We start from the raw sequence: 15,959 nt of genomic DNA on the forward strand, positions 1-15,959 counted from the left end.
GAAGGAGGAAGCGGCGGCGGCGGGCTCGGGCAGAGCAGCGGTGGCGGGCTCGGGCCTTGGGTTTGGAAGGAGAGAGAGGTGAGGCGGGAGGAAGAGGAAGGGGACGGCGCGAGTGCGGCTGTGCGGGAGGAGCGACGGCTAGGGTTCCTCTCCACAGGAGCGGCCCCTTTTATACCGCAGGACGCGAAATGATGAAAATGCCCTCGTGGGGGCGCTGGAATTACGAGCGGTGGCACGAACGGGGTGGAACTATTCATTGCTACAGGGCTCCTCTGTGATCCGACGGCCCAGGTCATCCAGCGGCTCGATCCGACGGCCCAGATCAGATCAAGCAATCAGATCCAACGGCCATGAATGCCTGATCGCTGTGAGAGCTCGGGAGTGGCTTGAATCCTTATTTCTCGATGCATGGCACTAGATTCCAAGAACCCGGCCCTTTGTCCCCTTCTCTCATGTGGCGTTGTCTGTCGGGTGGGGCCTCGGCTTTTAGAGGCGCAGTGAGCCCCACCGTCAGGGTCTGGACCTCATAGCAGAACGCGACTTTCCGATTATAAGTTGGGCGTAAGCACGCGGACGCAGGAGAGCAACGGCGTGCATGACACGTCCCTCTCACGAGAGCGCGCGTGCCGCGGGCTGTTCAAACCGTGGATCTCATCATTTACATTAGCGGCGCCCGGCATGCACCTTTAGACTATTACGGAATCTATTCTTCTTCTTATAATAACAATCCATCAACCTGCAGCGCATCGTTAACTGGCCTGTAACGCGTCGCGTTGGCATCACAGGTAGAACTACTACTGTTTTACCACGCCGGGCAAGGCAGGAATCTCACGGAGGAGTGAGAATCAGGACCTCTTACTGCGGTAGAATCAGGAGTGAGTTCAGATTGACTGATCACGGTGAGATTCTAAACGTAGGCTCGGCAAGCAGCAGTGACCAGAGCACCCAGCCACGGCCGGCGCGATGCACACGGATCTTCCCGTGGGCGTGAGCCCTACCTGCATGTCGTACGGCGTGCACAACCCGACTAGCAAGTGGCCGGCCGGCCCGGTGCCCCCACGGCCCACCCATCCATCCAACGAGCTTTTCATCCCCGGCTCACCGGCGCAATTACTCGCGCACTACCACCGGCATCTGCTAATCACGCCCCCACGTGCCGCGCTAATAAAAAGACAAGGAAAATAAAACGCGGGCGCTACGGGACACACAGCGACCCAAAGGAAACACTGCCCCAAAACCCGCGGCCGCGGGGTTCACGGGCGGGCATCCAACGCCCTCACTCAGTCCACACTCTCCCCTCCACCCCACTCCCGCTGAGCTACCGTCTCACTCTCACCCGCGGCCGCCTACCCCGGGGCCATGGCGGAAGTAGCGGCGCACGCGCTGGCGCTGGCGGCAATGCGGGGGCGCGGCGAGGTGGACACGTCGTCGCAGTTCGAGTCCGTGCGCCAGGCCGTCGACCGCTTCGGCGGCGGCGCCGTCTCCCCGTGGCGACAGCCGCCGTCGCCGCCGCCGCCGCCGCTCCAGCTCCGGCCGGAGGTCAGTCTCACCCACCCTCCCACCTCCCCACCCGCATCTATTATCCCGCCTTTTTCTTCCACGCAGGTGGTGGCGAGTGGCGACGCTGTGCTGGTGGCCGTCACATCTGCTTTCTTTCCTCAAAGCGCTTTCGCATTTCTGCGTTTTATAACCATCGCTTTCCTCGCGTTCTCCCCGGGCCGCTTGCTTCGAAATCTCGCCGCCGCAAATCGCAATCGCAAACATACTCGTCTCCTCTTCGGTGGAGTGGTTCGAGCGAGCAGCGGTTGTTGCGGGAGACCGTGACATGACGCCGTGGGGGCTCTGGGGATCCATTTCATAATGCCGTTTAGCACCAGCAGGTAGCCTGGCCGGCCCGACGCTGCAAACTTTGCATCTAGTAGTAATGCTCGACTATTGCTATTGGATCTTTAGGCTAATTGGTTACGGGCATACGGCGAAATAGGTTGTCACTTTCCCTGTTGCCAAGTAAAATTACATTAATCCTGGAAGAAATTGAGGATTGAGGGAGGGGCAGGCCTGGCGCAGTAGTGAAGTCCTCCCCACTTGTGCCAAGAGGTCCTGGGTTCGAACCAGCCTCTCTGCATTGCACTTTGCAGGGGTAAGACTAGGTTCCTATAATCCCTCCCCAGACCCCACCTTGTGTGGGAGCTTCTATGCACTGGGTCTGTCCTTTTTTCCTGGAAGAAATTGAGGGATAGCTGAGCATTGAGTAGCATTGCGGGGTTGGTATGCTGCGGAGGGACTGCAAGAACATGCCAATGATGCTAGCCTAGTGGTGTAATTGCTTGGGCATCACGAGCAGGATGCGTTGCACACAGCAAGTATACATTAACATAGGAGCAATGCTATGCACACGACACCATATAGACGATTTGTGCACGACAATCAAATCTGGCCGTGCATGAATGGCAAGAGACACCAGTACATGGCTAGATTGGTCTTCGTGCAATAGTCGTCCACAGCATTTGTCGTGTGCACAGCAAGTGTAGTACAGTACTCTGCTAGTGTGTGTCCTTGGCAGTCCTTCCATCTACATTTGTACGTGTCGGGCACTGATATTTCTCCGAAGATACTATGTATGGTGGATGGTGTAGCGAGGACGATTTGGTGTGAAACTAAGGCAACCTGGCTGTTTTTGGCTCTAACACTGTTCTCTCTGCTAGTAAATTTCTTGCTACATTAGCTAGACTCACAATCCTGCCTTTTTGCTGGTCAGTTGCTTATTAACTTACATATCAATTTGAAAAGAAGGCTCTTGAAGTGCATAAGCACACATATATTTTTATTTGATAATCGGGTCATATTTGTTGGAAGATCTTGATCATGTTCCTTATTACATTGTCGATTTCGACTTAGTAGTTCAAGTCATGCTCCTGCTATATACTACATCTTTAAGTTGATTTTGTGATTTCATTTCTTTCAGGAGGTAGAGCTTATGAAAGTTGAGGAACAAACTGTGAAGGTCGAGATGGGGCTCTTTGTTAAGGAAAGCGAAACATTCAAGGTGCTGAAAGAGTTGGAGTCAACAAAGCAGGTTATTGATGACTTGAAGTTACAGATAGAGAAGGCAACATCAGAGTGTGGAAATGCAGCAACAGATCATGCTGATACCATGAAGATACATCCACCTCCTGATATAGAACAGAAAATGGATGACCATACGGGGCCACTGATCCAGAGCATAAATACCATACAGTCTCCACTAGCCACACTGATGAAGCTGAATCAGGCAAAAGCATTCCTGAACATGGACACTGTCAAGATGTTTAAGTGCCAGATAGAGGAGGAGAAAGCATCCCTTGAGAGAACCCGTGAGAGGGTGCAGTTGAATATGGAGAAAGCTTCAGCACTGGAAGCAGAGTTGAGCAAAACTGCCGCGCAGCTACAAGCAGCAAAAGACCCGAAACCTGTTCTGGAACCTTATGACATATGGCTGCAGATGAAGCAATTGAATGCTGAAAAAGACAAGCACAGGAAGATGGTCGAGGACTCGAAGCTCGAGATTGGTGAATTAACTTCCACAATTGAGCACACGAGGTCTAAGGCGAAGACTCTTCAGTTCAGGATCGTCATGGCCGAAAAGTTGAAGGAAGCCTCAAGGAGGGGGGAAGCTTTTGCCCTCACGGAGATGGGAAAACGAAGCAACGCGGAGGGCCCGGAGAGTGCTACATCCGACGTCACACTTTCTGTCGAAGAACACTCCAAGCTCCTGCGCGAAGCAGAAGAATCAGAGGTTGCCTCTAGGAACAGAATAGACGCGGCAATGCAGGAGCTCGATCAGGCAAACCAGGGCAAGGTGGAACTTTTGGAAAGAGTGGACGAGGCAATGGCCGCCGTCGAGTCCAGCAGGAAGGTTCTGGAGGAGGCCCTGAAGAGGGAGGAGGCCGCAAACAAAGCTAAGCTCGCAGCTGAAAATGCACTTCGGAGGCTGCGGTCCGACCAAATAATCCTGAACTGGCGACCGACCGGTAACATTAACAGCAATAATGCTGTAAAGTTCAAGGCCTCAGCAACACCAACGACACCCCGGAAGTCCGGCACGGGGATCTACGACGTGAACGGCCTGAGCCTGGTGGCCACCACGCCGAAGAGCACCAAGGCGATGTCCATCGGACAGATCCTGAGCATGAAGCTCGACTGCGAGTTCGAGACCGCCACCACCGGGAAGACGGCGAGCTCAACGAAGAAGAAGAAGGTGTCTCTGGGGCAGATGCTGAGCCAGAAGTACGAGATGTACTCGCCGATGAGGATCGACCACGACGGCGCGTCCCGGAAGCAGTTCCACCCCAGGAGGCGCAGGCTGGGGTTCGTGGTGTACGCGCTGCTCCTGGCCAGGCAGAAGCACAGGAAGAAGAGGCAGCAGCAAGCCTCCTGCGCCAAGGTCGCGTAGTGTAGTTTTTAGTTATCTTTCCAGACCGTAGTACTGTTTACCTAGCTGTGGTTTTACTTTACAACCGGAATAAATGGTAGTAGTACCTGTGTAATTAGTTGGTATATGCAGTATAATCAAGGTGGATGTTTAGCAGCTGCTCATGGTTCAGCCCAACTTTTTGGTGTGATATCACCTGTATGTAAATTTTCTCTCCCGGGATTCACCGAGGAAGTGAGGAGCAGTACTTAGAGCATTACTAATAGAGCCCTCAAACCCCTAAAAATAACTGTTCTTTTTACAATTTTCGTCGAAAAAAAACCGTAGACTAGAACCCCTTAACCCTCAAACCCTCAAATTTTTTTAAAGGTCCAACTCTCAAACCCTCTCCCAATCCTCAAAAGTAAGGGTTGGGGGGCAAAACCTATCCCAACCCTCATTTGGCGGTTATCCTCGCGCGGGAGGGAAAAATCCTCCCAACTCCCGCGCCCACGCCCGCGACCGCCGCTGCTAGTCGGCCACCCCGTCGACCTCCCGCGCGCAACGACAACGTCGTTCATGGGGAATATTCCATTATAAGGGTTGGGTTTGAGGGTTCTAATCTATATCCCTGTTTTTCAACCTGTAAAAGTGCATAAAAAAAATATTTTTGGACCCTTAAAACGCTAGTGAGGGTTTGAGGGTTTGAGGGTTCTACTAGTAATGCTCTTACCCAGGTTTATTTATGGTTTGGATCGTAAGCGTAGATGCGCCGCCGTGTTGCTTCTTCCTCTTCACTGTGTCGGTGGAGAACCCTGGACCCCTCGCCGGTAATGGCCGCGGCGGCCTCGTTCCAAGTCGCCGCCCTGGCCTCGCCTCGCCGGTAGTGCATCGCTGAATCCACAACTCGCTATGAATCCCGGCGCCGGCGTTGACAAATCTGGCCGGTTGGCGCTTGACAGGGTTGAGGGGATCTCCACTTTTCGGGGCCGTGGCATTCTGGGCCGAATGTGGCAAATGGAGATGTTGGGCCGGATCGGCAGCAGCGGCCCGGGTCCAAGTGGCCCATCTCCACGTGAGATGGATCGGCCTAGCAAGCAGTTACGTTTCCGGCCCATGCGTTAACCCATGGGGCCCGCACGTGGTCCGCTCGGGGCTCCAGAGCGCGCGAAAGCAAAACCTTCCCGCCAACTTCTCCCGCCCCCTCCCGCCTAAAACGCGCCCCCTTTCGTCCCCAAATCCAAACCCACCCCCAGACCCCGCCGCCGCATTCCCCACTCGCATCCCCCCCCTCTCCCTCCCGCTCTCCCCTCCCATCTCCGAAGCAGCGGCGGCGGCGGCGGCGGCAGCCATGGACGTCAACGAGGAGGCCATGGCGGCCAACAAGCGCGCCTTCCTCGATTTCCTCGACCAAGACGTAAGCGCGCATCCCCCATCCGCCCCCCTTCTCCCCCGGCCGCTCGCCCGGCTCCTGTATGACGTTTTGCCTCTATCTCGCCTCCGCAGGTCGGGAAGGGGGTGTACATGCAGGCCGTGCGCGACATGGTGCAGAGCAAGCGCCACCGGCTCACCATCGGCATGGACGACCTCCGCAACCACAACCTCGACCTCGCCCGCAGGTCAGTCCCCCGCGCCCCCCTTTCTCCCCCGCTCGTGCGCGGCTGATTTGCCTGGTCGATTCGGTGGTGACCCCTTTTGCTGCATCTGTAGGGTGATACGGAGCCCCGGGGAGTTCATGCAGCCGGCGTCGGACGCCGTGACGGAGGTGGCCAGGAACCTGGATCCCAAGTTCCTCAAGGAAGGGGAGCGCGTGCTCGTGGGGTTCACTGGCCCGTTCGGCTTCCACAGGGTCACGCCCAGGGACCTCATGTCCTCCTTCATCGGCACCATGGTCTGCGTCGAGGGCATCGTCACCAAATGTAATTGAATCCCTTTCTCCCCACCGTAATCTGGTTTTATGCCGTTCAGTTCATGTGGTTCATGATCTTTATCTAGTACTCCCTCCGTTTGGAATTACTTGTCTCGGAAATGGATGTATCTAAAACTAAAATACATCTAGATACATCCATTTCTATGACAAGTAATTCCGAACGGAGGGAGTACTGTATTAGTATTACACTGGTCAGGAATTTTCTGAAAAGTTCCCATCATGTTCTAGCGTTTCTCTTGCTCCTGGAGAATAGATCTAGTGTTGAAGTCGTGGTAAATGGCAAATAAATAAATAGAGAGATAAACTGTCGCCAGTATTAGGTTTAAGGCCGTGCAGATACCACCAAAATGGGGATGTTAAGCTTTCTCAGACACTTGATTAGTACATTACACATCTAGTTTTGCACTTGTGGTGTGAGTGCAGCCAATTTAACTGACCATATGGCAATCCTAGCGTAGCTAACTAGGCATGTGAAATCCTTGTTATGTGCCAGCATCTACATAATTCATGAGTATTTTATATTATGAAGATAACATAATATTTTTGTGTAATGTCTTTACTCCCCTGGTGCTAATGTTCTTTTATTTTCTAAAAAATAGGCTCTCTGGTAAGGCCGAAGGTTGTTAAGAGTGTTCACTACTGCCCTGCCACTGCGGCTTTTATGTCACGTGAATACAGGGACATCACATCTTTTGTAGGCTTACCTACTGGTTCAGTTTACCCAACAAGGGTATGTTCTCATGTTCTACTTTCATTCATTCCGATTCAAGGAAGCCTCTTTCATGTTGTGTTTGCAATGCTAAATCTGAATTTTTTTAGGATGAAAATGGCAATTTGTTGGTCACCGAGTATGGGATGTGTCAATACAAGGATCACCAGACATTGTCCATGCAAGAGGTGCCTGAAAATGCTGCCCCTGGACAGCTCCCAAGAACTGTGGATGTTATTGTAGAAGATGATCTTGTAGATTGTTGTAAGCCAGGTGACCGTGTCTCAATTGTCGGTCTATACAAGGCTCTTCCAGGGAAAAGCAAGGGCAGTGTTAGTGGTGTCTTCAGGTTAGTTTATCTACTGCCTTCACATAAGGCAAATTTAAAATATCTAGTTGGTGTGATCTGATGTGGTTTTGTATTTCTATACCTACAGGACTGTCCTTATTGCAAATAATGTTTCACTTCTGAACAAAGAGGCTAATGCACCTGTCTATACTCGGGAAGATCTGAAGCGGATGAAAGAAATATCGAGGAGAAATGACACATTTGACTTGCTGGGGAATTCACTTGCTCCGTCAATTTATGGCCATATCTGGATAAAGAAGGCAGTTGTACTCTTAATGCTTGGTGGTGTTGAGAAGAATTTGAAAAATGGAACTCACTTGAGAGGGTTGGTGTTTATACATCAGATAATTGCTGCTGCTATATGTTTTCCTTGGTTGTAATGCTCATCATGTATCTTTCATATGCAGAGATATAAACATGATGATGGTGGGAGATCCTTCTGTTGCCAAGTCCCAGCTTCTGAGAGCTGTTATGAACATAGCCCCTTTGGCTATCTCAACAACTGGAAGGGGTTCATCTGGTGTTGGTTTGACTGCTGCTGTCACTTCTGACCAAGAGACTGGTAAGTTGCTGAAAGTTGTCCATACACTTATGTTTGGTTTTTGTACAAGTTCTAACTAAATGCCTGTGTCTAGGGGAAAGAAGGCTTGAGGCTGGTGCCATGGTTCTTGCTGATCGTGGCGTTGTCTGCATTGATGAGTTTGATAAGATGAATGATCAAGACCGAGTTGCTATACATGAAGTTATGGAACAGCAAACTGTGACCATTGCCAAGGCAGGAATACATGCATCGCTAAATGCGAGATGTAGTGTAATTGCTGCAGCAAATCCAATATATGGATCTGTAAGTTCTTGCAAGTTCTTTTCTGTGCTGTTAATGTCATTCTACTGGTAAAATTTATGTTTCTGATGATAATTTTTGGTTGCATGACAGTATGATCGGTCAATAACACCAACGAAGAACATTGGACTTCCAGATTCACTGCTCTCCCGTTTTGATTTGCTTTTTATTGTTCTTGATCAAATGGATGCTGAGATCGATCGCCAGATTTCAGAACATGTTGCACGGATGCATAGATACTGCGCCGATGATGGAGGTAATTTTGTGGTTTACATGACAGTGAGATTTATTTCAGGGCATTCCAGTTCTTTCCAAGTGCTACGTTAAATAAAATAAACCTGTTAACTGCAGGAGCAAGGTCTTTTGATAAAGCAGGATATGCTGAAGAAGAAGATGGTGATGCCAATGCAGCCATATTTGTTAAATATGATAGAATGCTCCACGGGCAGGATAGAAGGCGGGGCAAGAAGGCCAAACAGGACAGGCTGACTATCAAATTCCTGAAGAAATATATACATTATGCGAAGAACCTTATTCAGCCTAGGCTCACTGATGAGGTAACTTTGCAAATGAGATGAGATATTCTTCTAGTCTAAGCTCCATTTGTTGTTACTAGTGTGTATAACTAGCAGCAGTACCCACTGCCTCCATCATTGAGTGCAATCTCTGATTACAATTATGCTTTGTACAATACTAATTTTCTGTTTGTGGCTTTGTCGGTAGCCTTTTCCATTGCATGAGAACAATTTTTTCATGTGTTAACATAATACTCCCGTCATTCCATAATATTAGGAATGTAAGTTTATGGTATTTATGAAAGTGAGGGTTTAGCATGTAAGAATGGGTGTCAGGTTTTTCACTTATTTCTTAAGCATTTTATACGTTAAATTTTAGTCAATGTCCTGCATTGGAAACTGCCAAAAGTCAAATGTGCCTTATATTTTGAAATCCAGGGAGTCGCCTGCCATATAATATAAGGAAAACAATAATGTGTGTAATAAATGATTCATTAGCTATAGAATCTAAACGTTTTGTGCTCTTCCAGGCATCTGACCACATTGCAACTACATATGCTGAGCTCAGAGATGGCAGTGCAAATGCAAAGGTGAGCATTTGTCTCTTCTTGTTTATGGTATGTGTTTATAGTTGTCAGTGCCTCATACTTATGTCTTTATAGGCTGGTGGAGGTACCCTTCCAATTACTGCAAGGACACTGGAAACAATAATTCGTCTATCTACTGCCCATGCGAAGATGAAACTGAGACATGAGGTATTTTGCTCCATACAGATCCAATTACCAAAGCAAGTTACTTGCAACAACTATCTAGACAAGCAAGTGCTTGTGATGCTTGTTTATAAAATTATGTTACCGTTCTATTTTTGGAAATAGCTTCATTCATTATTTTGAAGGATAGCAGGCACAGGGCATTTTTCCTTGAGAAAGTAATGACATAACATGTATCTTGGCGCAGGTTCTTAAAACTGATGTTGAGGCTGCACTGCAAGTTCTGAATTTTGCAATATTCCATAAGGAATTGACTGACATGGAAGACCGTGAGCAGAGGGAGACTGAGAAACAACAAGCTGAGCAAGATGCAGGTGCAGGTGGTGATAATGTAGATGGGCCTGGAGGTGCAAGCGGTGGCAATGCAGACGTGCATGGAAGGTGAGTTTACAGCTTTATGCAGTGTCAAGTGTTCTACTCCCTCTCCCAAAATAAGTGTCTCAACTTTAGTACAAAAGTTGTACTAAAGTTGAGACACTCAAAATAAGTGTCTCAACTTTAGTACAAAAGTTGTACTAAGGTTGAGACACTTATTTTGGGATGGAGGGATTATTAATTAAGAACTGAGTCATCCTTTTTAATATTGAAATGACCCCTCTTGGTTGGACTTTCCCAGAAAATAGCCTGTCTTTATTTAATTGTTGATAATTTAACTCCATCCACCCCCTTATGTTAAATGGAGATAACTAATGCCGCATATTAGGATTTTTTTGTTGACATGCAATCCAATCAGAACGTAGAAGATAGAACATGAACTCCACTTTACAGAGCTTTAGTTTTCACTGAAGTACTCTCTACTTTTTGATAAAGAGAGCTTTACTGAATACTCAGAAGCAGCAAGCAATCATGGCTAACCATTGTCTTGACACAAATTGATATGCCAAAACACTTGATACAGAACCCTAAACCCTTGAGACACTTATTTGTGTCATACTCAGAAGCAGCAAGCAATCATTGCTAACCATTGTCTTGACACAAATTGATATGCCAAAACCCTAAACCCTAAAATACGTCTAGATACATCCATTTCTGCGACAAGTAATTCTGAACGGAGGGAGTATATCCTCATGTGTTCTTTCTGTGCTCTTCCTCTTTCCAGCTCTGGCAACGACCCAATGGATGTGGATGGAGGCTCAGGCAATGCATCAAATGATCAGGATGTTTCTTCACAGAGGTCGGTGCTTTGCCTGAAATTTGCAAAATTTGAACCTTCTTGCTTGATTCTTCTTTGCGGCTGAATTGTTTTGTTTCCCTTATGATTTTGTAATGTGCAGAATGGAAGCATTTGAGGCGATTCTTGGACAGCATGTGCTGGCAAACCATGTTGATCAAATGTCCATTGATGAAGTTGAGCAAACAGTCAACAGAGATGCAGCTGTTGCTTACACCAGAGGCCAAGTAGAGTTCATCCTGGAGGTATGGTTTAATTCCAGGGTTTTCTTCAGTGAGATACCGATACACTTTGCTTCTTTAGATCCGGTATATTAAAATTCATTTCTCTGCGTTTTTCAGAGGATGCAAGATGCAAACAGGATAATGATAAGGGACGGCATTGTTCGCATCATCTAGTCAGAACATGGATTGACGTTGGACAAGCTGATTGTGGCATGCGCTGTCCTGATCTGTTCTCCGCTTTGTCTGAAATCCTGGAGAGGCTTTGCTGAAACTCTGCATGTGTGGCTGAGCTGTCTGTTGATTACTTTGTATCTTGATTTTTATCAGTGAGGTTTAAATTGATGGTACTATTTATTCATGTAATGTACTGTCTGACCTAGTGCTATTTAGTCCCTGATTATGTCTGGTTTGCATGGTTAAATGCATCTAAACTAGTTGCACCGGGCATATATGACAGCCATTGTCACAAGAAATGGCTTGATCTGTTGGTGCCCAAATTTACCCTACCAATAGTGCTATAATACTTTGGCTTTCGCTTTGCTTGTTTGCCTATGTAATCTTGCTGGCGCCTCACAATCCCTGCACAGATCTTGCCATTTTATTACTGAAAAAGACTTTTGCCTTGAAAGTGACACTAAAGAAACGTGAATGGGGTGAACATTGCCACCGTGAAGAAGTGAAGCTGCATATGATGCCTTTAAGAAGGGGATGACACCGGAGCGCTGCCATTGCTTGATCTGAGGATCAGAGTTTCCTTGGAGCAACATGACGGGCAATGAAAGCCGTGATGATGCTTTCAAGAAGGGAACGAGCTTCGCAGCCGCTGGTCCGTCTGAAGATAGAGTAGGTTTTCACCTTGGCCATCACTCACCGCCATCAAACGCCACATCCCGACTACCATGTCGCCCACACGGCCGTTGCAATCAAACCGCGGGCACATCCCGGCTACCAAACCGCGGGCTCTGCCCATGAGCACCGCGGAACCACCACTAGGACCCGCCTTTTCGCACCCGGGCGGCCCCCAGTGCTGAGACCCAATAGGTTGGCCAAAACATGCCTCCATTGACCCGTCCTGCGGCACCCGGTGCGAGAGGAGCGATGGACCATAGCCGGGAGATGGCCGACCCTTCGACGAAAGTGTAGCGCCCAGGCGACGAGGAAAGGAGTTGAAGACCGACACAGACCGCCTACAGACGAGCCAACGCCGGAAAAAGCCAACCGCCGCCGCAACCGATCTGCCACCACCACAGCACCAACGCCTCCACGCCCTGGCCAGATCCGCCCGGAGCCCCGCCACTTCGCACCAGAGCAGCGAGAACACCAGCCGCATCACCACCACCACATCACGGCCGCCGACCACCCCTGCCATCGCCTACCATCTGCCCAGATCCGTTGCCCCCGCCAACCACCACCATCCAGAACAGAGCAGGAGGCCAGATCCGCCGCTAGTCGACCCCTGGATACCGAAGCCCCCGAGACGTGCTGGAGGGAGGGGAGGAGGCGGCGCTGGCGGCCACAGGACGCCGGTAGGAGGGAGAGGGCCGAAGCAGGGCCGACCCGACGCCCGGCGCCACCAAGCAGGGGGAGGCGCCCCGCGATGCCACCAGCTGCGCACGGGAGGGAGCCGCCCCACCGCCGCCAACGCCACGCGGCCTTAGGCCGGCGACGCCCCTGGCGGCGGCGAGGGAGGGGGACGGGAGGCAACACCAGGGTTTCCTCCTGGGGGCGCCTCGGGGAGGGAGGGAGAAGCGTTTTCTTCCTCGTCATTTTTGTTTCTGGTTCTTCCCTTTCAACAAGCCTTCTTGCCATTTTATTTCCTCTAGCCAATTTTGTTTGGCTGGTTAATGGTTGATGAAAATTGGTAGGGCATGAGTCAAAGGCCAACATCTTACTGTTTCCTCCTGGTTGCCACAGAGCATGCTCACAAACGCTGATAGTTTCTTAAGTATCAGTTCACAAATCGCAACAGTCATATATTATCAGAAGGAGATGTATTTCTCAAATAATAAAACAACACAATAGGAGAATCCTACAGAACTTAAATGCAACCATCATTATACCCCAAAATTACAAATCACTGTTTTCTGCAGCGATAACAATCTGAAGAGGCACCATTTCTGTATATTCAAAAACAATTTTACAGAAATGGGGAAAAGCCGAGCCTTCGTTTCCAACAATGGTAGACATCTAAGTGAGAACTGCAAGCACATTTACTAATCTAAGAGGCAAATATGATTCTGGGTGGTCACCATGAAATATGTGTGTGTTCGATAGCGATTTCAGTTAGATTATTGTGGCAGTGGAGCATTTGCAGCTAAATGTTCTAACCGCTGTGGTGGGAGCGGCGGCGGCCACTGTCGATTCTGAGGTTGCTGTGCCTGCTGCGGAGGTGGCCACTGTGGATCCTGAGGTCGCTGTGCCTGCTGCGGAACATCGCCATGCCATGACCAAACAATGTCCTTGAGTGATGGCCTAATGTCTTCTTTCAACAGTTTCTGGTACTCCATGGTGTCACCATTGGTCTTCTTCAACTCGACTAAGAGAAAAGACGACGCGAGCTCATATATTTCTGCATCAAACTCAAGAGTACCCTTCTTTCCTTCCCTCGGCGCGGCCAATTTCATCGCTCCATTGTCTTTCTTTATAACTTTAAGCTTGATGCGTTGGGCAAGTTCCTCCAGCTTCACAAATACAGCTGCTGGCGGCTCTTTGGAAGCAAACCGGGCCTCCCTTTGGCTATATCTTTCATCGAACAAACCAGATAGATCGAACCCAGGAGTGAGGGAAATGATATTAAATGCATTCATGCTCGCCGGTCCGTCGGAACTGTTGCGACATGCAAGGCCAGACGCAGCAGCTTCGCTCGCATAGGTCTTGTCTTTTCTCAGTGGTGTTCTCTCAACCGGCTTCCTATACCATGGGCTTCTCTTTATCCTTGCGATGGACATTCTAGTATTAGGATCTGGATCAAGGATCCCATTAAGGAGCTCTTTCAGCTCAGTGGAAAAATAGCGAGGGCATCTGTACTCAGCCTTGGCAATCTTTCTATACAACTCCATAAGGTTTCTTTCATGGAAAGGAAGATAACCGGCAACAAGAACAAACAGAATCACTCCACAAGACCATACATCTGCCCTTGCACCGTTGTAGCCTTTCCTGCTGAGCACTTCCGGAGCAACATAAGCCGGAGTTCCACATGCGGTGTGGAGCAGACCATCTCGCCACTTTGACTTGGTTAGCGCACTTAAACCAAAATCAGAGACCCTAAGGGTCTCATACTCATCCACTAGCAGGTTTTCAGGCTTCAAGTCACGATGATAAACACCTCTACTGTGGCAAAAATCTATAGCAGAGATCAACTGGTGAAAATATTTCCTTGCCCCCTCCTCACTAAGCTTCCCCTTGGCTAATTTGTTGAAAAGCTCACCGCCTTTAGCATACTCCAGAATGAAATAAATCTTGCTCCTGGTAGCCATTACCTCAAAAAGCTGCAGAACATTCGGATGCCTCACGATCCTCATTATCGAGATCTCCCTCTTTATCTGATCCACGAGACCAACCTTCAAGATCTTGTCCTTATCGATCATTTTTATGGCAACAGGCTGACCATTTGCTAGATTGCGAGCATAGTATACCTTTGCAAAGGTGCCTTGTCCTAATTGCCTCCCGATTTCATAACGCTGGGTCAAAACAGTCCTCTCTTCCATTATATAAGCACAAAGCCTGAATTTTTATGATGGTCTATCCACAGATTGGTTCAGACTCGGAGATGAATGTTAGAGAAGACAGAGTCCCTCTCTCCATCACGCTTCGGAAATCGGAACACGGAGGAGTGGAATGAAACCAGTCTGCAATCCACCACTCATCAGAACCGAGCAAATGAACCTGGGACGACGCAGTGGTGACTTTGTCGCTAGACAATTGCCTCTTCCAGCACGAGCACAAGTGAATCACCTTCAGCCGTCACCAGCCTGACAAAATCTACCTGCAAAGCAGAATAAACTAGATCAGAACACATGTGCAAGTGTATAACACACACATGACAAATCTTCGGGGAATGAAGGTACTCCCTCCCATCCAGATTAATTTGTACTAAATCAGCGACAATTAATATGGACAGGAGGGAGTAGTATTTTTACACCCGCCATTATAATTTGTGAATCGAACATCCAACCCACTTTTCCATAAGAAGAACGCAGAGATATATTATCTCGGGATCCCACATGCTTACCAGGGCAAACTCTGAGATCTGAAATGGTAAAATTGGGACATTAAACAGCATGGCCAAAGCTCGCACGAAACTGGGTGTCCTCTGCAAGATTTACGACAAGTGTAACTACAACATTGTGCAATCGGATAGCGGAACAGGAGCGTTAAGCTCCCAGAATTGAGGCGACAAAATAGAGAGAGAAAAATGCTCGCAGTTTCCAATCAGATCGAGCGAAACCAAGAACCGGATCACAGTTCAGGGGCCAGGCTATTAACCTCACCTGATCTGAAGACGAACGGAATTCCCAAGTCCCACAAACGGATGGATTCGATTGGATTATACCGCGAGGCAGACGGAGGGTGGCACCTTCGGGACATTCGTGATTCCTATTGCGGCATTGCACGGCGGCTCGCTGGCGGCGAGGAGGCTGGCTCGGCTTCTCCGGCTCCCTTCCTTCCTCCTACGTGTGGTGGAGCGGTCGACACGCTGCGTTAGGCTGGTGGTGGGCGGCGACGTGGGGACCCAAGTTATTTTTTCCTGTTTTTGCCCTCGGTTCTTGCGAGTTTCTGTGGGACGGACGGTTAGCGGGCTCACCTGCACTGCCCAAACTTGCGATAACATTATCTTTCTTTTTAGGGAGACTCAAAAAAAATAATCTATTTTTTAGGGAATAACGTTACTTTTTTTTGCGAGAATAACATCACCTATATATACTACTCCTACCTTTGTGCACTGATATCTGGATTATATTTTTATGTGAAAATAACAAAGATGACGGATTCCACTGCAAATCTGACATCAGATTTTTAACCATGACAAATTAAATATTTTTTATGGCAAATTATGTTCT

At 48.9% G+C, this 15,959-nt stretch overlaps 3 protein-coding genes across 4 annotated transcripts; 2 read left to right on the plus strand and 1 right to left on the minus strand.

Moving 5' to 3' along the window:
- Positions 1 to 1,205: 1,205 nt before the first annotated feature.
- Positions 1,206 to 4,637, plus strand: LOC119348685 (WEB family protein At2g38370-like). The gene is made up of 2 exons (XM_037616657.1): positions 1,206 to 1,539; positions 2,966 to 4,637. Exons 1-2 carry the CDS (start codon positions 1,360 to 1,362, stop codon positions 4,430 to 4,432), a joined length of 1,647 nt encoding a protein of 548 aa, XP_037472554.1. The 5' UTR covers positions 1,206 to 1,359; the 3' UTR covers positions 4,433 to 4,637.
- Positions 4,638 to 5,638: 1,001 nt separating this feature from the next.
- LOC119348684 (DNA replication licensing factor MCM3) lies at positions 5,639 to 11,330 on the plus strand. The gene is made up of 16 exons (XM_037616656.1): positions 5,639 to 5,807; positions 5,897 to 6,009; positions 6,101 to 6,309; positions 6,920 to 7,050; positions 7,140 to 7,378; positions 7,467 to 7,703; positions 7,786 to 7,940; positions 8,014 to 8,222; positions 8,313 to 8,475; positions 8,571 to 8,776; positions 9,265 to 9,324; positions 9,397 to 9,489; positions 9,692 to 9,885; positions 10,604 to 10,678; positions 10,779 to 10,920; positions 11,017 to 11,330. The coding sequence occupies exons 1-16, from the start codon at positions 5,742 to 5,744 to the stop codon at positions 11,071 to 11,073; spliced, it is 2,349 nt and encodes a 782-aa protein (XP_037472553.1). The 5' UTR covers positions 5,639 to 5,741; the 3' UTR covers positions 11,074 to 11,330.
- Positions 11,331 to 12,933: 1,603 nt separating this feature from the next.
- Positions 12,934 to 15,636, minus strand: LOC119348686 (CBL-interacting protein kinase 28-like). Of its 2 annotated transcripts, XM_037616659.1 has the most exons (4): positions 15,390 to 15,636; positions 15,131 to 15,211; positions 14,854 to 14,884; positions 12,934 to 14,599 (listed from the first exon to the last, which is right to left on the minus strand). In XM_037616659.1, exons 2-4 carry the CDS (start codon positions 15,179 to 15,181, stop codon positions 13,188 to 13,190), a joined length of 1,494 nt encoding a protein of 497 aa, XP_037472556.1. In that variant the 5' UTR covers positions 15,182 to 15,211; positions 15,390 to 15,636; the 3' UTR covers positions 12,934 to 13,187. The 2 variants fall into 2 exon arrangements, with proteins under 2 accessions (XP_037472556.1, XP_037472555.1); XM_037616658.1 differs by lacking the exon at positions 15,131 to 15,211 and having other exon boundaries at positions 12,934 to 14,884; positions 15,390 to 15,635.
- Positions 15,637 to 15,959: the final 323 nt, after the last annotated feature.

Source organism: Triticum dicoccoides, chromosome 1B (assembly GCF_002162155.2).
Source record: "Triticum dicoccoides isolate Atlit2015 ecotype Zavitan chromosome 1B, WEW_v2.0, whole genome shotgun sequence".
NCBI lineage: Eukaryota > Viridiplantae > Streptophyta > Magnoliopsida > Poales > Poaceae > Triticum > Triticum dicoccoides.